Source organism: Artemia franciscana, chromosome 6 (genome assembly GCF_032884065.1).
Source record: "Artemia franciscana chromosome 6, ASM3288406v1, whole genome shotgun sequence".
Classification (NCBI taxonomy): Eukaryota; Metazoa; Arthropoda; class Branchiopoda; order Anostraca; family Artemiidae; genus Artemia; species Artemia franciscana.
In genome coordinates this window covers 19756875-19783448 of record NC_088868.1, presented here as the reverse complement: position 1 = coordinate 19783448, position 26574 = coordinate 19756875, and the positions used below count along the sequence as shown (strand labels likewise).

General features: G+C 36.3%; 1 protein-coding gene across 2 annotated transcripts; it reads right to left on the bottom strand.

Annotated features, from left to right (window-relative positions):
* LOC136028157 (Y-box-binding protein 1-like) lies at positions 1–21861 on the bottom strand. 2 transcript variants are annotated; one of them, XM_065705835.1, is made up of 5 exons: positions 21747–21861; positions 8906–9003; positions 2638–2833; positions 699–812; positions 1–167 (listed from the first exon to the last, which is right to left on the bottom strand). In XM_065705835.1, the coding sequence occupies exons 1-5, from the start codon at positions 21772–21774 to the stop codon at positions 16–18; spliced, it is 588 nt and encodes a 195-aa protein (XP_065561907.1). In that variant the 5' UTR covers positions 21775–21861; the 3' UTR covers positions 1–15. The 2 variants fall into 2 exon arrangements, with proteins under 2 accessions (XP_065561907.1, XP_065561906.1); XM_065705834.1 differs by lacking the exon at positions 21747–21861 and adding an exon at positions 14686–14854.
* Between the last annotated feature and the right edge of the window lie 4713 nt (positions 21862–26574).

The following is a 26574-nucleotide window of genomic DNA, read 5'->3' as shown; positions in this document are numbered from 1 at the left end:
TATATTCTCCATAACCTATAACCTAAAAAAACCTATAATAAAAAGAAAGGGAAAAGGACTTACACCACAAGAGGATCCATCTTTGCCTGTTCTTTCTTCTAAAGCTCCATAATCAGATTCACGGGATGATGCACCATAGCTGGTCCCATCACAGGTCTCATCTTGATCTAATATTTAAATTGAAAGTCATAATGATATTTGACGGAATAAAAAACGAACTAAAACATTTTTGGATTATCTTCAAACTTACTGGAAGCAAACAACTAATGAAATAACATTACATATGTCAAAATATTTATGATATACTAAATATTTATGATTGTCCGTATTCGACTATGTCTCGACTTAAGTTTTCTTGGGTTTTTTTACCTTTATTTATATGTTTTCTAAGCCATTTTTTTATCTATAAATATTGTCTTCTGGATGTAAAGCTAGTATATTCGGAATCGTATTATTGCTTCATACTTTTTTTTTTAATACAGTTTTTAGCCCCAAAAATTACCCATTTTTCAATATTTTTATTTTGTGTTAAGTGTGTATATAGGAACTAGGAAAAACGAATAGAAATTATAAAATCAAGTTTACAAGAAAAGAGGAAACAATGACTTAATTACGGCTATTGGCTTGTTTTTGCTCCTTATGATTTCATTTACCTTTATAATTTTGCTTTTAACTAGAAATACAACCAGACTACTAACCTGTGTCATAATCATCAGAGGAGCTATATGACTCTTCCTCTTCTGGGACTTCTAAAGCAAACGGACTCGAAGACGTACCAGGGTCAGAGTAATGCTGATTTGGGTTGACCACGCCTATTTCACAGAAGGAGAATCACAAAAAGTTGTTTCCAGGAAAAAACAACAACAAAAAACATGCAATAACTTCATGATTAGACATAAGTTATTAAAACGAAGACTTCCGAACCGGTCTCGGACTGGAATAACAGTAGTGTAAATAATCAACTTCAACGACACTAGATGCACAGATACATTTATACTTAATCAGTGACAGAGAAAGCAATCTGGTACCTCACATTACTAATAAAAGAACGAAGATTTTGCAAATTCTTTCGAAAAATTATTGAATGTTTTGTTACACTGATTAAAAATTACCCATGAACGCAAGATGCTTTAGATTCTAAATCCTTTCCAATAATTACACATCAAACTAGCTTGAAATTAAAGGCCATTCCATGGGCTTATCAACTAACCGGCTTAGCCATTTCCTCTATATGGGAAGCGTCATCAGGCAAAGAAACCAGTGTAATTAACAATTTTATACCTTTTGTACCTTACAGTTTTTATACCAATCACAAAAATTGCCACAGGACAGGACTTAAATAGGGTCCTTTTCAAGTAACTTAAGGAAGCTTAGTCAAAATCCGTTAGTAAGATCATCCATATTTCCGTCACCTCAAAATTCATCACCAAGACCATCTTTAAATGACTATGTGCTAATTCTACTCAGTGAGAGGAGTTCTGGAAAATTAAATAGAGGTTAAAGGCATACTAGTTAGAGTTGCAGAGACCACGGAGAGTAAAACTCTTGAAGTTGACAAAAGTTCAAATGCAGTCAAGTATTGTTCATGGTTAAAACGCACTCTAGGATAATCAGCATCGTAACATTATGATGTAATGAGATGCAATAATGAACTTTGCACAAAAAAAAGGGGAAATCCAAAGGAGAAATCTCCACAATTGAACGTACAGTTGGGTCACTACGTCATGTGGAATTCGGGGGATTTCTGGGTAATTTGTTCTGCTCAATCTACTTGTCATTTTACAACAAAAATTATCCCCTTTACAGGCTTTCGTTAGTCCGATCCCTTTTTCCGTATTTTAAACCATCTTTTTTAATGGTTTCATTGTAAATCGTATGTGTTGTCTCTTGATTTTAAAGCTATACTAGAACTACAGAAGCAGGATGCAAAAATAGCAAGAAATTGAAATAAAAAGTCAGTATCAATACTAGTTTCTTCACAAATACGGTCTACTAATACTTTGTCTTTAATTTTTTATGCTCATAGAGATAACATTTAAAGGTTATTTAAAGGTTGAACATAGCTCCACTCTCAGAATTACGCACAGGATACAACAATGGCGCTGAAGTCGTGGTTAATTTTGATTTTACTTACAAGTGTAATTACAAAGCGACTTAAGCACTAGTGATGACTTAACAACAACAATATTGTATTATTGTATTTCAAAACCTGGTCAAATACAAAAAAAAATCAAAACGGATAGCACTAAAAAGGTGACAAAACAAATACGTAATCAAAAATACGAAGATAGCTTTTTTTATGAAACTACCAAAGTCTACTTGAGACTACTTGAGACAAAGAGACGTATTTAAGAGATGCAGCTGGTAATTCTACATTTTTGACTAGTAAGAATAAAATCCAATCCATTGCAAATAATGGCAAATGGTAACTTAAAATCAAAGACAACGTATATTTGACAAAGAAGAAACAGCTTCAACATTTCTTTAAAGTTAAGCACAACCTATCTAGACAGCACAGCCCTGCTGAATATGTTAGCTTTAAAAGAACTAAGATTTTGTTTTATTTACCACATACAAAACATAATGATAGTTAACTTAAAAAAATAAGCAAGCATGATTTTATTAAATTATGTTTACTGTCTCGTCTCCTTTGCTGGGGTCCTCTTCCACGTTTATCAGCAGCATATGTAGATCCTATTACTGGCACTCCACCAGGCCCAGTAACATTGAATGCCTCTGTACCCTGATCACCAATCACTACGTCAAATTCAACGAATTCACCATCGCCAACAGATGGGACTGCTTTTCGTGGGTTGTTACGCAAAATTGCAGTCTAGATGGGAAAGTATCATAAAAACACAATTGAACAATTAGTATATTCGTCTAAAATTTAAATTATACTCTTTAAGTAATTTGTGGATAGACTCATCTTTGTAACTAATGTGTAGATAAGGTAGATAAGGGGGGGGGGGTCCCTGATATTGATCATATAAAGTTACATACATTTTTTAGTTGAGTTCAGCATGAGCCAATCTCCTTTCTGATCTCGTCTAGCTGGATCATATCTAGATATGATTTTTTTTTTACAAATATGACATAATATCTATAATATTACATTTTTTCTATTTCTTTCATTTCTTAATTCGCAAAGGTTGTTAATCCCTAAGCCTCAAATTCATAAAATTCAAATGTTAACCAGAACTTTTCTAAAAACTATTTCCGCTACAACAAATGCATTATTGATGAATATACATCTTCCACTATTTTCTAAAAGAAATACAAGTAATTTCATGTTATCAACAAAAAAAGAAAGTTGTTTCGTAAACCAATGAATAATAAGGAATATTGTTGAACCTTTCTCAATTTTTTCCGTTTTCCATCCATTGTTGATTCTTGAAATAATTCCGCCCCTTTCGCAATTAATACAGTCATCTTTTTTACTAATCATAACACGTTGTTTAAATTTCTGGAATCAAAGAAACAAAAATTTCCGCGTTACAGGAATGGTACTGCCCCTCCTCTGGTAGGGGAAGGTGGGCTAGGAAATAATCTCTCATCTCCCTGCATTTAGAATAGTCCTAAATAAGGGTGCTGCTTGGCAGCAGCACCCTTTTTAATTCATCTAATTTGCTTAATGTTTCCTAAAATTATATACAATGATGTGTAAGTATGTATCGGCTATTTTGAAGGAGGGGCGGTCAGTCATTTTGAAGGTGGGGGGAGGCAGATGCCTTAAAGAGTGTATTTTGATTCTTGCTCAAAGAGTGAGAATCTCACTAAGATACTCAAAGAGTCTTGGTAAATATAACATTGGCTTTTTTTATGCAAATGATATAAAGATTGCAAAAGCTGAAAAGTGGTTTTCTGCCTCTTTTAACAAAACATCAAGAGGACGAAATGTGATCTGGCCTCACCTAGGCATATAAATGATATGCTTGAATTTTGACGAAAATACGACAATGAACAAGTCGACCTGCCCACTTTTGTGATCTTCTTTCCAATGGAAGTCACGGTGATCCTTGCAGCAGCTTACTCGAAACTTGCCTCTAACCTAACATCAATGGAAACTACGCTAAGGACTGCATATAATAAGATTTTCCACCCCAACCGAGTCACAGCCCCAATCCTTTAAAAAATCCTATGAAAGTTGTGACTTCGAATTTCCGTCCGATTGAATGACCCTGCTAAACGCAGGGGACTGGGATCGGGGGTGAATCAGTTTTGAGGTGGTGAATGAGAATGAGTTGTTTTTTTTTGGGGGGGGGGGAGAGAGTGGGTGGGTGGAAAGAAACTGATATCTAATCACTTGATTTACAGGAATATTTATGGTATGAGCAATTGTTCTCAATTTGGGGTTTAATTTTACTCTCTCCTTTCATATTAACAGGGTAGACCAGAAATGTTCCCAGAAATCAAGAGGAATTAAAAATCAATTTCACATTTTTGATGCGTTTTAATTTTATTTTTGTACCTCCTCCCCCCCCACCAAAAAAGCCCTGTATACAGGCCAGGGGTTTATATACCAATTTCTACCTCCACCCACCCCTCGTCTATCCCTTAGAACTAATTCTTTATTTATCTAAAGGCTCAATAAGACTTGGGATGTTTTGTCGTTAAAATGCACCATTTGAGGCAAGTCCCTCCCTCCTTAACTACAGAACAATCAACGAACCCCATTTTAGAGGTTTAAGCCCTTATATGCCAATGTTAGAAAGTGTAAAACAACAGGGAATTTACTTAAGATAGTGAAATTTGTTTAGACCTGAAAAATTGTAAACGCCTAGCCTCGTCATATAGATAATAATACACGATAAAAAATAACAAATTTTTTTTTTCTTTTTGAAAAGTCACATCTTACTCCAACCCAATCCCATTTAACCACTCCAAAAGAACACTAGAACATTAAATTTCTATTCGGAGGAGCCCTCTACAAATCCACAAGAACAATTGTTTTGATACGATCACCCCTGAAAAAAAAAACATGCATCCGTGATCTTTCTTCTGGCAAAAAAATACAAAATTCCACATTTTTTGTAGATAGGAGCTTGAGACTTCTACAAAATACCGTATCCAATGGTAAGGGGGATTTGAGCCCCCCCTCCCTGGAATATTTGCCCGACTCGTAAAAACGTAAAAAAATGAATATAAAAATTTTTTTGATACGATTTTAAAATTTTCTTGCCCCTTTTTCAGAAACAAGAGCTAGGAGCTCGTATGGCACTTGTGACGAGGTCGGAAGAGCCAAGAGCTCATGTGAAATGAGCTCTAGCAAAACTATAAGAATCAACAGATTGATTTAAAAAGAAAATCAGAGGCTTAATGCCGGTCGGGATTTAAAATAAGAGCTCTGAGACACGAGGTCCTTCTAAATATCAAAATCCATTAAGATCCAATCACCCACTCGTAAATTAAAAATACCTCATTTTTTCAAATTTTTCCTCTCCCTTCAGCCCCCCAAATGGTCAAATCAGGGAAAACAACTTTATCAAATCAATTAGTGCAGGTCCCTGACATGCCTACCAATCGACGTCGTCCTAGCACGTCCAGAAGCACCGAACTCACCAAAGCACTGGACCCCCCAACTCCCCCAAAGAGAGCGGATCCAGTCCAGTTACGTCAATCACGTATCTACAACATTTGCTTATTCTACCCACCAAGTTTCATCCTGATGTCTCCACTCTAAGCGTTTTCCAAGATTTCCGGTTTCCCCCTCCGACTCCCCCTAATGTCACCAGATCTGTTCGAAATTCAAAATAAGACCTCTGAGACATGAGTTCCTTCAAATATAAAATTTCATTAAGATCCGGTCACCCGTTCTTAAGTTAAAAATACCTCAATTTTTCTCATTTTTCTGAATTAACACCCCCCCCCCCCCCACCTCCATAGCACGTCCAGAAGCACCAAACTCACCAAAGCACTGGACCCCCCCAACTCCCCCAAAGAGAGCAGATTCAGTCCAATTATGTCAATCACGTATCTAAGACTTGTGGTTATTCTTCCCACCAAGTTCCATCCCGATCTCTCCACTCTAAGCGTTTTCCACGATTTCCCGTTTCCCCCTCCAACTCCCCCAATATCGCCGGATACGGTCGGGATTCAAAATAAGAGCTCTGAGACACAAGGTCCTTCTAAATACCAAATTTCATTAAAATTCGACCACCCATTCGTTAAAATACGTTAAAAATACCTCTATTTTTTTTTCTCTCACCAGCCCCCAAGATGGTCAAATCGAGAAACGACTGTTATTAAGTCAATTTGTGCATGTCCCTGACACGCTTACCAATTTTCATCATCCTAGGACGTCCAGAAGCACCGAACTCGCCAAAGAACTGGAAATCCCCCCCAACTCCCCCAAAGAGAGCGGATCCGTTCCAGTTATGTCAATGACGTAGCTAGAACTTGGGCTTATTCTTCCAATCAAGTTTTATCCCGATCACTTCACTCTAAGCGTTTTCCAAGATTTCTGGTTTCCAAGATTTCTGTTTCCCCTTTCCAACTCCCTATGTCCCCGGGTCTGATTCAAATTGAAAATGGAGCATCTGAGACGTAAGATTTTTCTACATATTAAGTTTCAGTAAGATCCGATCACCCATTCGTAAGATAAAGATACCTCAATTTTCAAGTTTTTCAATATTTACAGTTTCTCCCTTCAACTCCCCCAATACCACTGGATCTGGTTGGGATTTAAAATGATAGCTCAAAAGCACAAGATCCTTCTAAATATCAAATTTCATCAAGATCTGATCCCCTCTTCGTAAGTTGAAAATACCTCATTTTTTCTAATTTTTCCGAATTACTCCTCCCCCAGCTCCTCCAAAGAGAGCGGATCCGGTCCGGTTATGTCATTCACGTATCTTGGACTTGTCCTTATTCTTCCCACCAAGTTTCATGCTCATCATTCCGCTTTAAGCGTTTTCCAAGATTCCCCCCCCCAATGACACTGGATCCGGTCGGGATTCAAAATAAGAGATTTGAGTTACGAGTTCCTTCTAGATAAGAAATTTCATTAAGATCCGATCACTGCTTCGTAAGTTAAAAATACATCATTTTTCCAATTTTTCCATAAACCCTCCCCCAACTCCCCCAAAGAGATCAGATCCGTTCCGGTTATGTCAATCACGAATCTAGGACTTGCGTTGATTTTACTCACCAAGTTTCATCACGATCCCTCCACTCTAAGCGTTTTCTAAGATTTTAGGTCCCCCACAACTCTCCCCAATGTCACCAGATGCGGTCAGGATTTAAAATAAGAGCTCTGAGACACAATATCAATCTGAATATTAAATTTCATTAAGATCCGAACACCTGTTCATAAGCTAAAAATACTTCATTTTTTCTAGTTTTTTCCGAAATAACCGTCCCCCCACTCCCTCCCAGATGGTCGAATCGGAGAAACGACTATTTCTAATTTAATCTGGTCTGGTCCCTGATACGCCTGCCAAATTTCATTGTCCTAGCTTATCTGGAAATGCCTAAACTAGCAAAACCGGGACAGACAGACAGACAGACTGACAGACCAACAGAATATGCGATTGCTATATGTCACTTGATTAATACCAAGTGCCATAAAAATCCTGGATACGTTCTTACTTCTACAGTACAGTTCTCTGACATGTGGAATCCGATAGTGCAATTTTTATTAAGATCGATTGAATTTTTTGGGATATTTCCTCCCGTTTTGGAAAATCAGAAACACTTTCCCAGGCTTGTAGCTTTTAATGAGCACATTAAACTTGATGAATCTTACATATTTGGAATTAGCGTAAAAAACCAATTTTTCTGAACCATTAATTCAAATGAAAGATCTGAAGCCGAACTGGCAACCCATGTCAAAGAACAAACAAAGAGAGAAATCTCAATGAAGAAACAGACAAACGGGATTACGGCCAGTAGAACGAAAAAATAAGAATCAAGACGACGCGAATATTTCGCCGGTATGAAAACGAGGCGTCTTTAACGCTTATTAAACAAAGATAAAAACTAAAATAACCTAAAAACAAATAAAAGCCAAACCAAGGAATAAAAACAACCAATATTAATACCTACAATATCACAGCTGATCCACATGGGTCACAGAAGCTAATGCTTTGATGAGAACACCAAAGCAACTCAAGTTAAAAACTTCAAGCAGTTGCTTTGGTGTTCTCATCGAAGTAACTTGTAGCTTCTCTAACCTATGTGGATCAGTTGCAACAATCGTAGATATTAATATTGGTTGTTTTTATTACTTGGTTTTTGGTTTTTATTTGTTCTTAGGCTATTTTTGACCTTTGCTTCATAAGCGTTGAAGACACCTCGTTTTCATACAGGCGAATATCTGCGTCGTTTTTGGTTTTTATATTTTCTTTCTACAGGCCGTAGTCCCATTTTTTTTTGTTTCTTCATTGAGATTTCTGCCTTTGTTTGTTTATTGATTTTCATCGTTTTTATTTAGAATTTTTGTTACTATTGGGCCAATTCACTCTTTACTTACAGTTCGTTACCACAAGCTGTTTGATTACATAAACTCTACCAAGAACCACACCACTTTCCAATACTTATTTTTCATCAAACCCTACATCTAAAGCTTCTGCTGTGGCCATCTGAAATGAATTCCTTGAAAATTTTAGCCTTTTCTTTGTGAACTCATCCAAGCCTAATCTGGAGGATCTTCCGTCCTCTTTTGGCCTAGAAGGCTGAAAAAAATTGGATTTCTTTTTAATAACACTTAATTCTTGGTATTTTCATTGAAAAAGTTGAAAACACCAAAATTAACCCCCTTCGCAATTTTGGAAAATACATTTTGCCACCATCCCTCCAACGTCTTTATGAATTGGCACCCCTGCAAGAAAAAATTCATAAGAAACCACTATACTAAATTATACTGGGTACAAATAAAAGGAAGGGGACAAAATGTAGCACTTACACGATGTACAAAAATATCTTCCCCTGTGTCGTCTCTCTGTATGAATCCATATCCATGTTTTACATTGAACCATTTAACTTTCCCAGTAACATTGATATCTGAAAGATAGATCCATATAAGAAGCTGGAGCTCTACAATTTAATTATCAATGCTCATGGCCATACAGTCCAGGCCCTCGTGAATGGTTAGATAATTTTTGAAAATGGGGGAAATTTGCACCTAAATTTACCGAAATATCATATAATCCTTGAAGCCAATCATTTCGAAAAATCGTCTACCCACTCCTTGTCGTGTGTTTGTATTATCTCTGCTTTTCAAGTTTCGTGTCAATGGAAATAAAGTCCTGAAACCCCTCCCTTTATTACAAATATAGTGAAACTGACAAGAGTGGTGCAGAGTATGGGAAAAAATATTCTAGGGATGAAATCAATGGAAAGACATGCTAGATTACTATGTAACCTATCAAGCTCAAAAATCATGCAAGAAAAATAGACTGGAAATAAGGTATGAAGTTAACTGATGATGATGAATATTATGCCTAAGGAGGTCTGGAAGGATATCCATCAAAAAACCCAAGCTAAATGACTATTTCATCATCTAGTTCTTGATTACAATACAGCCATTATTTACATTGCAAAAATAGCCAATGCCGCAAACTAGTGTCTCCACAAATCTTACCCCTCCAAGTCTGACACAACTTTTGCATTGCACCTCTTCATTTCATCAAAATCCTCAAGTTTTCACTGTTGTCTTGCAACAATCAAATCTTAAGAATGCTGTAAACCTTAATACCAGAAAGTCTAATGCACCAAATACTCTGTAATTGTTTTTGTAGCTTGGAGCACAATCTATGTGTTTTTAAGTTGTACGTGTAAGAAGTGGTTCCTAGCCCCTCCACATACACTTTCTTTACAAATAAGTATATTTGTTGTTGTTGTTTGGGGTTTGACGCGTTCGACCAATAGGTCATATGCGTTCATATTACTCAGTTATTATGTGCCGTCTGTAATCACTAGCTAGCTTGGGTAAAGAGTATAGTGTTAGCTTGGCTTCACTATTTCTTCTACTTCTGTTACCAATCTTTAGAAAATACGGCACCTGAGAGGATCAACTTATTTTCTCTATTAAAAACTTTTTCAATTTGTTTAGTCTAATTGTTTAGAATTGATTAGGATGTCTTGCCATAGCTTGTAGAACTAGGATGATAGATACAAAAAAAATTACGCAAAACTAAATACTGACATCTATTTCTCAAAAAGCTTAGAGGAATCATTTGACTTGTACTGTTTTCTGCTGGAGACAGATATACTCAGTTGTAATGCAACTTAAATCATCAGAAAGTGTGAATCTTCCCAATTAAATGGAGCAGAATCAAACAGTTCGTGGTAACGAACTGTAGTAAGGAGCGACCCGGCTCAATAGTAAACGAAACTCTAATAATCGGAATTTTGATGCTGAAAGATACATCAAAAGAATCGGATTTTCATGCTGATTTCAAATATATAAGTTTCATCAAATTTAACCTTTGTCATCAAAAGTTACGAGCCTGAGAAAATTTACCTTATTTTGGAAAATAGAGGGAAACACCCCCTAGGAGTCATAGAATCTTAACAAAATCACGTCATCGCATTCAGCGTATCAGATAACCCTATAGCAAAAATTTCAAGCTCCTATCTACAAAAATGTGGAATTTCATTTTTTACTAATAAAAACATTTGTTAAAAATTAAAAGTTCTAGTTTCCTTTTTAAGTAACCGAAAAATTGGAGGGCAACTACGCCTCCTTCTCCGCCCCTTATTTCTCAAAATCGTCTGATCAAAATTAAGAGAAAGCCATTTAGCCAAAAAAAGAATTAGTATGCAAATTTCATTTTAATAATTTATGTGCGGAGAGCCAAAATCAAACATGCATTAATTCAAAAACGTTCAGAAATAAAATATAAAAAAACTAGTTTTTCTAACTGAAAGTAAGGAGCGACATTAAAACTTAAAACGAACAGAAATTACTCCGTATATGAAATGGGTTTTCCCCTCTGCAATCCCTCGCTCTTTACGCTAAAGTTTGACTCTTTGCCACAATTCTAATTTTTAAAACAATTAAAAACTTTAGCGTAAAGAGCGAGGCGTTGAGGAGGGGAAAACCCATTTCATATTCGGAGTAATTTCTGTTCGTTTTAAGTTTTAATGTCGCTCCTTACTTTCAGTTAAAAAAAACTAGCTTTTTTTTATTTAATTTTCCATTTAAAGGTCACGAAAGGGCAGTCTCCAAAATTTGAATAATATACCTGCTAGGAAAACACTAAAAATCCATTAAAGGAATTATCATTTGGGTTATTTAGCTTCTTTGAGAGTTCCCTGTGTGTGGTGGCACCTTCTTTGATTAACAAGCTTGGCAACAAAAGGGACATAAAATTTCACTGTCTCATTCATTCAAGTGTCACAGTCAAACCACAAATTCTCGACAGCTCTTGATGGTGGTTAGCCCCCAGGGAGAATATACTAATTAGCTCTTGATTCTGTATGCTATTGCAGGCAAGTATAAATTAGTCGTTCAGTTATTCCTCTTTATTTTTACTCCTATTTATAAAACTCCAGTTATTACTGTATTTTTCCATTCTGTGGGGACTATGCAATATTCTTAACATAGATTGTATGAGTAAAAAATTGGAATTTCGTAAGCTAATAGCCTGATTTACACAGTTTATCTGTAGTTATATAGGTTATCTTGTCTTAAAAATATATATAAATTTCAGCCATAAGCTTATTGGACATTTGTTCTGTTGCCAGTTTAAAAAAGGTTGTATGTTTTTTACAAAATTGACAATTATTTATTTGTTTAAAAATAGTTTAGAGCCCATGTCTCAGATTTTCCCATAAGAATGTGGATAAGCAATTGTATATAATGAAACTTTCCTCTGCCACATTTGGTGTATAAAGTGGAAATGGCAGAGGAAAGTTTCATTATATACAATTGCTTTAGTTTTATTCTAAAGTTACTACCATCCATGCAGGAGTTTTGTTTTACATATTCCCATTTATACACCGAATGTGGCAGAGGAAAGTTTCATTATATACGATTACTTTAGTTTTATTCTAAAGTTATTACCGTCAGTGCAAGAGTTTTGTTTTATAATGTGAGCTTGTTTCTTATTTATTTTATTGTTTATATTTTTTGTGGTGTTTTATTTGTCGTGGCATTTTATTTATGATGTCTTAAAAAAAAGTCTTAAATTGTCGGTTTGTAATTTTTTTTGTCCGCTGAGAAAGGCTCCCGGACGTGGGGCTGGAATATTTGGAGTATTTTTATTTTTTTTAGTTAAAGTGTAGCTTATATATTTTATTTTTGTTCACTGCTTTATAGAAATTAAACCCGTTTTTTCTTCAATCTATTTTTCGAAAATGGAAAAGCAGTGTGGTCTAAGAAATTATATAAGGTTTTAATGTTAAGGGGTGGTCAAGTTATTTATTATTATTTATTCTTTAATAGTAAAGGATTTTTTTTTACTTTATTTACATATCCAATTTAAGTTTCACTCATTTTACTATTTACCTATTCATTTATATTAGTATATGTTGTGCGTTTATTTACTATGATGGTTCATTTTATTTCTGTTTGTTTTGGGTTTCATTTATTCTTTAATAGTCATTTCTGGTTGTTTTGAGTTTAAACTATTGTAGATTTTTATTGCTGCTGATCTCAAGTTTAATATGGCCTTTAAAAAAACTTCTTGTTTCTGAAAGTGTTTTTTAATTAATATTAAAAAAACACTTATGTTAAGCTATTAACATAACATGACATAACATAACATAAGTAAATTAACAAACATAACACTTATATTATGTTAATTAATATTAAACAATAAGCATAAATGTGCCATTCAGAAGAGCTAAATGCCATATTGTAAGTGATTGCCAGATAGCCAATACAGCGTTATATTCTCAATATGGATAACCTGTTTTTCAGTTTAATGTAAAAGCTACATTTCTGCTACTACTACTACTACTAACAACTCATCACAGCATCAAGCTGCCTGAGGCCAACACAGCTACGCACGCTCCTCCTCCATCCCAATCTATTCAAAGACTCTCTCTTTACACCCTCCCAGGAAGCTCCCATTTCCTTTTAATCTTTCTTTATGACATCCTCTCACCCCAGACTAGGATGAACAGCTTTCCATTTAGCCCTATCCATCTTAACCTTTTTTCATTATAATATGAAAAAAACTTCGTTTTCTTAAAGAGTTAAAGAGGCTGCGTCCCAAAGTCGAACCTTAAAACGTACAGGAATTAGAAGAGGCCCCAAACCCCCAGCTTTTAAAGACTCTTTTGTACAGGTTTTTTGTTTTTTTGCTAACCACCAGCTCTTGGCTTCGGAAAGGCCCTCTTTTAATTAACAAAAAATTGAAATGAATGAATAATGGAATAACTTCGAAAAATGTTAAACACAAGAGGACAGGAGAACCATTGCGCCGAAACTAGTAATTAGTAACAATGAAGTCCCCCCCCCCCAAAAAAAAAACCTGTACAAAAGAGTCTTTAAAAGCTGGGGGTTTGGGGGGCCGCAGCCCCCCAACTGCCTCTTCTAATTCCTGTACGTTTTAAGGTTCGACTTTGGGACGCAGCCACTCTAACTCTTTAAGAAAACGAAGTTTTTTTCATATTATTTCTGTACGTTTTTCTACAATCCATGGTGGATGTAATTTAATAATTCCTGTACTCCTCGTACAGGAATTAGGAGAGGAACTTGGGTGGCTGCCGCCCCCCCCCGCTTTTAAATCATTGTATAAAATAGAAAAAAAAATAGATAGAATGACCGAAATGTTTCTTTTGCTCATAAGAAGCTAATATTCTGTTATCTCTCAAATGATAAGCTGTCCAGGTGTTATCAAAATTTTTTTGATGTTGTGAAAAAAAACCGCCCGTAAGGGACTTGAACCCTTGACCCGAGGATTAAAAGTCTCACGCTCTACCAACTGAGCTAATAACTTGCATGTGTGTAAATATAACTTCTCAATAGCTTTTAAAAATTTCAAATTAACATGGGCTCTTATGGAGAGAAATCCGTTAATTAAATAGCTAATGGGTGGTTTCTGGAAAACAGGGAAGGAGTTATCGGATCAAGCTGAAATTTCGCGGATAAGCTCCTGGGCCATAGGGGACCTTAACTTGTGAATTTCAGCCCGATCGGACAACGTTAAAAGGGGTGGGTGGGGGGTTGGAGGGTCGAAACTTTCGGGGGGTTAAGATTTTCCTACGAAACTTTCATGGGCACTTACTCGGAGAATTCCGCATCGAATGAGTCTTCGTACACCCAGATCCGATGTCGGATGTGACCTGTAGGCGTCTAGGAAAAAAAAGTAAATGAATTTTAAGTGGCTATGCGTGGTTTCTGGAAAACAGGGAAGGAGTTATCGGATCAAGCTGAAATTTCGCGGATAAGCTCCTGGGCCCTAGGGGACCTTAACTTATGAATTTCAGCCCGATCGGACAACGTTAAAGGGGGGCTTGGGTTGACAGGTCGAAACTTTCGGCCAGATTTTCCCCATGAAGGAAAAGTTGGATGGGGATGAAATTTTGCAGGTTTCTTAGTTGGAGCTCGGGCTACGAAATGCATCCCTCCCCATCCGTCTGCGACCACTGGAACCGAAGATCGCTTAACATTGTCGTGTGTCGCCTCTTTATAGAGGCACGAGTGTGCCTCCTTGATAGCCCTAGAAAGCAGGATTGAACCACATTTTCTGTACAGCCTACTGTTCCAAATATGGTCAGGTAGTCAGATACCCAGGACAATCCATAGGCAATTTCTCTGGAAAACATTTAATAAATCTTCATCTGCTTTTTGTAGCACCCATGCTTCAGAGCCATATTTGACCACTGTCATCACTGCACCTTCCAATATTCTAATCTTGGTTTGCCAACTTATCTTTCTATTCTTCCAAACTTTTTTTATCTGCAAAAAAAACACCCCGTCCATATAAAGGGGGATAGAACACAACCCTGCTTAACTCCTGATTTAATACAAAACCAGATGCTAACCTCATTTCCTACCTTAGCAACAGCAGTATTATTTTTACACATAGCACTTATCACTTTAATGTATTTGTCTGGTATACCATATAAGGATAAGACCTTTGCTTAAAGCGCTTATATCAACAGAATCAAACGCTTGCTCATAATCAATAAACTGAGGACCAAAGGTGTTTGACAACAAAGGCACTTCTCAATTATTAACCTAAAAGTGAAAATTTGGTCAACAAATCCTCTGCCATTTCTAAGACTGCATTGTTCTTCTCTTAAAACTTTATTCACAGCATCTCACAGTCTAAAAAGTATCATATTACTAAGTAATTTGCTACAGAGACCAGACCAATGCTTCAATAATTCTGACACTCACTCTTATCACCTTTCTTATACAGTAGTTTAATTAAGGTTTTCCTAAAATCGTTAGGTACTTCCCCCTTTTCAAAAATCATATTCATGGTCTTCAGTAACTTATTTCTAACCTCAGAGCCACCATATTTAAGAAACTCATTTACCACACTATTAGCACCTGGAGCCTTATTATATTTTAATCCTTTTAGTGCTGTTGCTAATTCTTCTCACCTAGCAAGCCTTCCTTCACATCCTAGGCATAACAAACTTATTCATTTTCCTCTATATCTTTTACTGTAACTGTATCTCGGTTTAGGACATTCTCAAAATGTTCAACACTTTCCTCATAACTAATTGTGGCCCCATTCCTATCTTTAACAGGGACAAGTCCGTGCTGTTTTTTCCCTCTCAATTTATTAACATGTCAGTACAATATTTTAGCATTATGCCATCTAGCTGGATCTTCCAGATCCTTGGCAATTTTATCCATTGCCTCCACTTCACACCTCTTTAGTTCCTATTTTAATGCTTTCTCCATTATTTTTACATTCCTTTTGTTTTCATATGATCTATCACTAAGATAATTCTTGTACAAACATCATCTCCTCTCTATTAGACATAAAGCTTTTTCACTAATATTCCTAGCTGTAGTCTTAACTTTCTTCCCTAAGACACCATCAGCAACTTCACAAATTATTTTTTTAAGACTATTCCAACCATCTTCCACATTGTCAAATTTTAAACTCTCAACTTTAGCATTCAATTGTTCCTAGAAAGTTTCTCTCAAATTCTCATCCTAGAGTCTACCAACATCACAGCTTTCTGGGAGGTAGTTACCCTTCCGAAATTTCAGCTTTAAATTAACCCTAGAAACAACTAGATGGTGATCTTCACTTTTACATCAATAACAGCACTCCTATATACCCTAGTATCTTGTATTGATCCTGTCAGTCTTCAGTTTACTATAACATAATCAATAAGGTTTACTGTCTTACCATCACATGAATACCATTTCAACTTATGGGCCATTTTATGACCAAACACTGTACAGGTTATAGCTAGATTGTTATACCTACAAAATTGTAAAAGTCTGTAGCCATTACTATTTACTTTTCCTACACCAAATTTACCTAGGCTAGGATACCATCTATCCCTTTTTACTGACCTGGGCATTAGAATCTCCTAGTAAAAATCACCATATTTTTACCTGGGACCCTGTCTATTCGTTCCTGTAACTGTAACTAAAATTAATATGAGTCACTAGTATCTCCTTCAGTTGGTTCAACAGGGACATATACTACTACACCTGATACACTGAGGTTTTTAGTCATAAAATGAGCAATTAGTTTTCTATTATTAATGCCATCCCAGCCTAAACAAGACTTAGGAGCTTCCTTATTCATCATAAGCCCTACTCCTTGTCTATGTACCCTATCCTTCCTGCCTGAGTAAAAAAAAATCATCTATCACCTAATTGCATGCTTCCAAACCTCTTGGATATGAGTTTCTGAAACTCCTAATAAGTTCAGTTCGAATTGTCTGAATCTGTCAGTTAACATGTTGACACAATAGTCATTTTTTAATGTCATAGCATTTCAGTTCCGATTTCCATATTCTTTAAATCACTGAAATTATTTTGGCCTCAGGAAAAGCAATGACCCTGGATACCAGGACAATGATTCCTGGACAAAAATCAACATATCTTCACCAAAGCACTTAAGCCAGCTTAGAACCAGACAGCAATAAGCTCCTGAGACCTCCAGTATGAATGGAGCAATCCTGGGTCCATCTTGGTCAAAACATGGATCTCAGCACTTAGTCAAAATCCTGCACAGACAGTCCCAAGCCTATCACCTCTGACTCGTTATATATTCATACCTACAAAAATTATGCTACTATAGGGAGGCAACCCAAAGTAGATAAATTAGCAAGGAAGAGGTTTTTCAACCCAAAACGCCTGTCAAAACAGGCCCAGCCCTGACAAATTATACATTAATCAGAATCCCTTGCAAATGCTTTCATTTATTAGGCTATAATTTCCGTGAGGAGTTCCACTGGTCAAGAGGGAATAGAGTTGACTGCAAGGTCCCCAGTCTTGCAGGTACCCCAAAAGGGTTGAGGCAGCCTTTTGCAGAGGCTGTTGTCCATAAATCTGGATCTTACACCCTGGTGCGGTTGACCTCCTATTGAGGATCCTCCCATGATAGTGTTCTGCATCACCATGTGATTTCACCTATTACTGGGAAAAAGGTTTGTAACTCATGGGACATGTAGACAATTCAAAAGTCATTTTAGATTCAGATCCTGGCTTAAAGAAAATTGAAGACAAAGGTAAGCTCTGGCTTTGAGTATGTTGAGGCAGCCAAAGAAGTGAGATCTGGTGAAATTAAGAAAAAACTAAAACAAATTAAAAAAAAAGTTCTGCATTAACAAGGCCTTCATCTTCCATTTTCATGAAAGGAATAGTCAGAGGTTAATATTTTTGATAAAGTTAAAAATCATTTCTCCTTAGCAGTTTCACCAGAGAAAGGATTTGGCCTACAGTGTTATTCTTATATTTTTCAAACAAGAAAATTACTGCTAAGTATATTTCCTTTGTAATCTTCTTATTTTATTGTACTTACCATCTGCAATAACCTGGAACTGAATTATTACAGTTTCTTTCACTTAACCATATTCAGAATGAAAGTAAAACTCTAAGAGGGGCAGTGCCTAAAACTAAATTTTTGAACTAATAGCCTAACATCTTTGATTTTTTTTTTTTTTTTTTTTTTTTTAGGAAATCAATGTTGATGAAATCAAACAGTGTGGCCTAGCATCCATTATTCAAATATTTTGTTTAATATCAAATTCTCCAGAAGTAATCTGTAAAATATAGCAACTAATACTTATCCAGCAACTTGTCAACTGAAGAAGAAAAGACAAATAAAAACATTAACAATCCACATTCTACTGTAAAATTAGCTTATTTATAAACCCCTGAAGATGTGTTGCATTTCACATTCGCCATCTCCTTTTGTTCTTTGCATATAATTGCAAATATTTTTTCATTTTTGAAAAGATTGAATTATTTTGTTGATATATGATGTCAGTAATCCTGCACTTTCCAGGGTAAAACAGTGTAATTTATCTGACAACTAGTCCAGACCATTTAAAGTAGTAATTCTACTAGCCTCTGACATTATTTATATCTTTTGAAAACACTAAGAGCAAGCAATCAGGCTTGTTGGATGAGTAATCTTGGAATACTCAAATGCACTAATAGCTTCTAGGTGGTACTATAGTTTTTAAAGTGCTTAGATCCCTGACTAGATCCATTAAGGCATCCTATTCAATTTTTTCTAAAATTAAGCTAAAGAACTGCCTTCTACACAATTTTTGGTAAATATTTAGGGTAAAGGTCTAGAATTAGGCCTCTTGAGATGGAGACATGCTAGAACAAAAAACAACACATTATTAGATTGCTAATTTTATGCTTATTTCCATGGTTTGGTTCCCAATTTTGACAACTTATCCCCAGTTCCTCTCTAATAATCTAATATTGAGAGACCTTTTACCTTATTAAGTGGTTCAATTCTCCACAAGGAAAAAAAAGTCTGGAAACCATTTTAAAGCCTAAAAAATGCTTACTTATAACATTTCCAAAAATGTATTGCTTTACTTTATGCAGTTGTCAACATTAATTTAGCTAGGGTGGAGGTGAATACATAACTTAATGTTTCTTTTATACTGAATCATAATTCTATAATTGCTTCTGGGGGAAATTACATTTGAGCCCTTAAAGGGCTAATAGGGGTCAGGAGCATTACAAGACAAAATATTCATGGATGAGGGGGAATGAGGGATTTTACCAACTGGCTGGTCATTTTATCAATAATTAGCATATTTTCCATTTGAATACAATATTTAAAATCACTGCCTTTATCAGCAAAATTACTGCATTTACAACTGAGATTTTGGTATAAATCATTTCACTATTTCTGTGCTTTATTGTTTTTTTAACCAAATGGAAAACTGGAGCACCATCTGTAAAATCACATCAGGGGTCAGTAAAACTGCTGCCCTTACGAACTAAGTTCAAGGCACCTGTCAATGACATGTCAGTATTTTCATAGTCTTTACTTAAACAAACAAAAAATTTTGGCAGTGCAAAGCACCACAATTCTACCAACTCATTCTTTTCACCAAATGTCCAAAAACATTCGGAGGGGGAGATGCCCCCCTCTTTCCCCACACAACAACCCTGATATGGGTTAAACAGTCTACAGAAACCAAAAGTTTAAAAATGTGTTTCTGAAACATTCTTGCTAGTGAAAAAAATTGTCATCTGTAAGTGATTTAGGAATGATCTTCATTATGGTAGCTTTAGTAGTAAAATGTTAAAATGTTTAGTAGTAAAAATGGATAAACTGTGTATTTTTTTTTATTAGATTAAGTTTTAGCCCTTTAAGGGCTCAAAATGTAATTACACCCAAAAGCAATTACTGAAATATGAAAGAGCAAAAAGAAAACATATAAAGTGATGTATTCATAGTACTTGTATACTATAGCTTATATTGCTCATGTTGTTCATTCATTAATGCATTATAAACCTGTTTTTTTTTTAGTTTCTTTCAGCTTAGCATGAGGTAGGACAAAGAGAAGTGACAGAATAGATGGAAAATATAGCCTATAATTTGGGCTATATGTTTGCAGATTAGGTCAGGGAGTTAAAGTGTTTGGATAGTGTGGGGTTAGAAAAAAATCTTGCTTCATGATATTCAAAATAATTGTACCTAATACATTGGGCATGCAGGCTTGCTATATGTTACCCCTATCCCCTAATGTGCAGATATATAGTCCAAATTTGTTTCTAAAGTATTAGGCTATATTTTTATAATACTTAGGTATATTTCATTAAGATTTAGCATCAGAGTAACATATTAGAAGAATATTAGGGAGGGGCTATATTATACAAGTACCAAATCATGTTAAAAACTGCAAATTTACTGCCTACAACTCTCTGTAGGCTATTTTCAAAAGGCTGGGAGCATTCTTCTATTTTCATTAATTTAGCAATAAACAACTGTTGGAAAGAGAGTTGTGTTACTGAAAATACAAACAGTAGACTAGCCTATAAATAACTTGGGCAATATATTTGTCCATAAATAGGGGGGAGGGCAAAGCAATACACTTTTAGGTATGGTACAGGCTAAGTAAATATTCTAGAGTGTTTTAAAGTAGTTTCCAGATTTTTTAAGGGTTGAGGTTTTCCATTACTGACCTACAAATAAGGTGAACATACCACTTGATGTCTTTTTTTAATGCTTTTTTCTCCTCTACTATCCCTCTAATGAGGACTGACCTTTGGTGACCTTTAGAAATATTTGTGTTATAAAAGTGAAACTTTGTAAAACAGATCTTGTGCTTAAATGAAGTACAAAAAAACTGTTTTCAGCTCTACAGCTTTGCTTAATCCTGATTTATGAGGTTTCAAAGGACAGCCAAAACATCTCCTAAATTTAGAGAGAAAAAAGATTGTTATGGGTTAAAATTATACTTAAACAGCATGGATTGCATTTTCAAGACTAAGACTAGAGAAAAGGAAACCAAAAACTGGGAATCTGGGTAAAATATTATGTTGTCAAAATTCCAATAGGGATAGACCTGTCAAATGTGCAAATTTCTAAGACACAGCAGCTTGGTAATACCTTCCCTTAGTATGTTCTTGGTCCTGATATCATTGCTGAAAGTCTCATTTTCCTAACCTATGCTAACCCCTTTCCAAGATAGACAAAAGCAACTAAACTAGAATTTTACCAATAAGGGCCTTCAGGGGTCCATAAAGGACTTATATTAACTTTTGGACTTACCTTAAATTGCATTTGCCAGTGAGATAAGGTGGTAGATCCTCCTGTAGGTTCTCACTGGTGGTGAGTGATGTAATTATGTTGTCTTAGCTTCCCAGTCTAGCCTTTACTCAGCCCTCTCCCAGTCTCTGTCAACTCCAGCCTTGAAGGAGTGGGGAGTCTCAGCTTGGATGGTAGACTTGGAGAGGCTATTACAGAGGGGGACCACCTAAACGGAAAAGGAGCCATGTTGTTCCCTTCTCCAAAATCCAGACAGGTGAAGCTTCAGACTGTGACCTGATTTAATTACTATTATACATGGAAAGAGTAGCCAATAGGCTAAAAAAAAGCATCAAGTAATAGGATAGAATGTTCACCTCATTTGTATGTTAGTAATGGAACCAACTCCACTTTTACATCAGCAATTTAAAGTGTTCCTTTTTGAAAAATTTAACTATTAAATACTTACCCAATTTTCTAAGCTTCTCACATATCTTAGTGATCCTTTATACCAGATGTTAACCTTCCCCATCTTGATATCAATAGTGGAAAATAAAACTAATTCCTAACCAAAATATGCTTAAGTTTGATGAAACCAAAAAAAGGTTATCCATGTTCTATTAGGATTATCCTTCCAAATACCTTCAATATGTTTGTAGCATTCCCCCATTAAGTTTAAGTTCAAAATTATCAGTTTGTTTAGAATTCACCGATACTGAATATCGATACCTGAAATTAAGTCAGTGTAGCTTTGTCAAAATTTTAATGTGTATCTAACAAAGCTCGAAAAATATACTTTTTCGGGAAAAAATATACAAGACACAAATTTTTTAGCGCATGTTCCTTCAAACAATACTCTCTGCAAAATAAATAAGCTCTTCCATTGCCCTTCTTTTCTCCTTTTTTCTTTAATCTCATTGTTATTATTAATTTATTTCTTTCAAAATCGAAGAGCAGCTAAAAAGAAAAAGATATCGTCAATGTAATACATAATACCCTAATAATTTTTGTCCATCATATGAATTGTCAGTCGCTTCTACGAGCAAGAATAGATAATCTAAAGCTGAGGCTTTACCTATCGGAATTTGTAGATTCTGGGCTTTCTGGATAGCGATGTCAATCCAGAAAAGAGCTCCCAGATGTTTTTTTCACTCCCACTTTCCAGCAATTCAGTGTTTCTACAATAATTTTGTTTTCATATTTATTGAAGTCAATTCTTAATTTCTTACTCTATTTTTTCCACCATTATAATATTTTTTTATAGCACAAAAGCTCCCAGAAATCTGAAAGCTCAAATGCCCCTTTTTTCCAAATTAGCCCAGGGTACTTTGATCTGGCTTCACGTTCCAGATCGCATGCAAACAAAACGTTAACAAAGAATCTGGAAGGTGAAGCCCCAACTTATCTCTTTTTCTATTGGATTGTGCGACTCCGTTACAGCTCAAAAAACCTATTATTTAGGCTTACAACTTTTCATAAGCCCTAGACTTCGTTCCAAATTTGCCAAAAAGCATATAAAAGTAACCACTGCTGCGTTTTACTTGAACCGATTGGAGAGAACTATTAGATGAAATACATCCTAGGTTTTTTTAACACATCTAAAAAATTGTTTTACAAATATTATAATTTATCGTACAACGACTTTTAAAAACAAGAGCTAAGAGCTCATATGGCACTTGTGACAAGGTTGGACAAGTGAATAGCTCATATGGCACGAGCTCTTGCAAAATTCTAAGAATCAATAGATTGATTTAAAAGGAAAATAAGAGGCTTAATGCCGGTCAGGATTTAAAATAAGGTCTTTGAGACGCGGGGTCCTTCTAAATATCAAATTTCATTAAGATCCGATCTTCCATTAGTAAGTTAAAATACCTAATTTTGTCCGCTTTTGCTCTCCCTTCAGCCCCCCAGATAATCAAATCGGGGCAAAAACTGTTATCAAGTCAATTGTGCAGGTCCCTCACACGTCTACCGATTTTCATCGTCCTAGCACGTCCAGAAGCACCCAACTCGCATTAGCACTGGACCCCCCAGCTCCCCCAAAGAGAGCGGATCCAATGCGGTAACATAAATCAAGTATCTACAACATTTGCTTTTCTCCACATTAAGTTTCATCCCGATCTTCTTAAGTTAAAAATACCCATTCTTAAGTTAAAAATATCTCAATTTTTCTAATTTCTCCGAATTAAGACCCCCTCCCAAATCCCCCAAAAAGAGAGCGGATTCAGTCCGGCTATGTCAATGACGTATCTAGGACTTGTGCTTGTTCCTCCCACCAAGTGTCATCTCGATCTCTCCACTCTAAGCACTTTCTAAGATTTCCCGTTTCCCCCCTCCAATGTCACCAGATCTGTTCGGGATTTAAAATAAGAGCTCTGAGACACAAGATCCTCCTAAACATAAAATTTCATTAAGATCCGATCACCCGTTCGTAAGTTAAAAATACCTCTTTTTTCAATTTTGCCTCTCTCTTCAGCTCCCCAAATGGTCGAATCTGGGAAACAACTGTTATCAAATCAATTTGTCGAGGTCCCTGACACGCCTACCATTTTCATCGTCCTAGCACGTCCAGAAGCACTGAACTCGCCAAAGCACTAGAAACCTCCCAACTCCCCCAAAGAGAGTGGATCCGTTCCAATTATAACAATCATGTATCTAGACCTTGTGCTTATTCTTTTTATCAAGTTCCATCCCTACCTCTCCACTCTAAGCGTTTTCCAAGAATTCCGGTTTCCAATATTTGTCTCCCCCTAAAACCCTTTATGTCCGCAGATCCGATTCAAATTGAAAATGGAGCATCTGAGACGTAAGATTTTCCTATATATCAAGTTTCATTAAGATCCGATCCCCCATTCGTAAGATAAAGATTCCTTAATTTTCACGTTTTCCAAGATTTACGGTTTACGCGTCCAACTCCCCCCCAATGTCACCGGATCTGGTTGGGATTTAAAATGAGAGCTCTGAAGCACAAGATTCTTCTAAACATCAAAATTGATAAAGATCTAATCGCCCGTTCGTAATTTTCAAATACCTCATTTTTTCTAATTTTCCCGATGAACCCCTCCCCCCTAACTACCCCAAAGAGATCGGATCCCGTCCGGTTATGTCATGCACGTATATTGGACTTGTGTTTATTCTTCCCGTCAAGTTTTATCCTGATGTCTCCACTCTAAGCCTTTTCCAAGATTTCTGCACCCCCCATCTCCCCCCAATGACACTGGATCCGATCGGGATTCAAAATAAGAGATCTGAGTTATGAGGTCCTTCTAAATATGAATTTTCATTAAAACCCGATCACTCTTTCGTAAGTTAAAAATACCTCACTTTTCCTAATTTTTCAGGACTAAACCTCCCCCCAAAGAGAGCATATCCGTTCTGGTTATGTCAATCACCTATCAAGGACTTGTGCTTATTTTTCCCACCAAGTTTCATCCCGATCCCTCCACTCTAAGTGTTTTCCAAGATTCGGTCGGGATTTAAAATAAGAGCTCTGAGACACGGCATCCTTCTAAATATCATCAAGGAGGCACACTCGTGCCTCTATAAAGAGGCGACACACGACAATGTTAAGCGATCTTCGGTTCCAGTGGTCGCAGACGGATGGGGAGGGATACATTTCGTAGCCCGAGCTTCAACTAAGAAACCTGCAAAATTTCATCCCCCTCCAACTTTTTCTTCATGGGGAAAATATGGCCGAAAGTTTCGACCTGTCAACCCAAGCCCCCCTTTAACGTTGTCCGATCGGGCTGAAATTCACAAGTTAAGGTCCCCTAGGGCCCAGGAGCTTATCCGCGAAATTTCAGCTTGATCCGATAACTCCTTCCCTGTTTTCCAGAAACCACGCATAGCCACTTAAAATTCATTTACTTTTTTTTCCTAGACGCCTACAGGTCACATCCGACATCGGATCTGGGTGTACGAAGACTCATTCGATGCGGAATTCTCCGAGTAAGTGCCCATGAAAGTTTCGTAGGAAAATCTTAACTCCCCGAAAGTTTCATTTCAAAAGAAACATTTCGGTCATTCTATCTATTTTTTTTCTATTTTATACAATGATTTAAAAGCGGGGGGGGGGCGGCAGCCACCCAAGTTCCTCTCCTAATTCCTGTACGAGGAGTACAGAAATTATTAAATTACATCCACCATGGATTGTAGAAAAACGTACAGAAATAATATGAAAAAAACTTCGTTTTCTTAAAGAGTTAAAGAGGCTGCGTCCCAAAGTCGAACCTTAAAACGTACAGGAATTAGAAGAGGCAGTTGGGGGGCTGCCGCCCCCCAAACCCCCAGCTTTTAAAGACTCTTTTGTACAGGTTTTTTTTTTGGGGGGGGACTTCATTGTTACTAATTACTAGTTTCGGCGCAATGGTTCTCCTGTCCTCTTGTGTTTAACATTTTTCGAAGTTATTCCATTATTCATTCATTTCAATTTTTTGTTAATTAAAAGAGGGCCTTTCCGAAGCCAAGAGCTGGGGGTTTGGGGGGCGGCAGCCCCCCAACTGCCTCTTCTAATTCCTGTACGTTTTAAGGTTCGACTTTGGGACGCAGCCTCTTTAACTCTTTAAGAAAACGAAGTTTTTTTCATATTATATTTCATTAAGATCAGATCACCTGTTCATAAGTTAAAAATACCTCATTTTTTCAAATTCTTCCAAATAAATCGTCCCCCACTCCCCCCCAGGTGGTCGAACCGGGGAAATGACTATTTCTAATTTAATCTGGTCTGGTCTCTGATACGCCTGCCAAATTTTATCGTCCTAGCTTATCTGGAAGTGCCTAAACTAGCAAAACCGGGACCAACAGAATTTGCAATCACTATATGTCACTTGGTTAATACCAAGTGCCATAAAGACGAACATCGAATTAGTATAGAAGTTGCTTTCAATTCCTCCAGCTAAAAGGTAGAAATAGGTGCTTTTTATACACTTTTTGCCGATCTAGAACGAAGACATTACTGTGAAAAAACACCCTGAGCCTTGGCTATTCTACTTTTAACACCTTCACTGCATTACAGTATCTCTCAGTCTAAAAAGTACCATATTTCTAAGTAATTTGCTACCTACAGGGACCAGACTAATGCCTCGATGATTACTACACTCACTCTTATCACCTTTTTATACAGAAGTATAATTAAGGTTTTCCTAAAACTGTTAGGTACTTTCCCTCTTTTAAAAACCATATTAATAATCTTCAGTAACTTACTTCTAACCTCAGAGCCGCCATATTTAAATAAAAAACATTTACCACACTATCAGCAACTTCAGAACACACATACCGAATATGAGACACCGACAAGTACATATCAAGGTGAAACACTCAATGTCGTAGAAAAAAAAAAATGGAAAAAAATTTATCATTCGTGCATTCCTAAAACGTTCAAGAAATCCTGGCCCCATACAAAAAACCAAATGTTGGGATCCCAATTCCCATTTAAGGAAGATTTATTTAATACTACAGTAAAAGTAAGAAA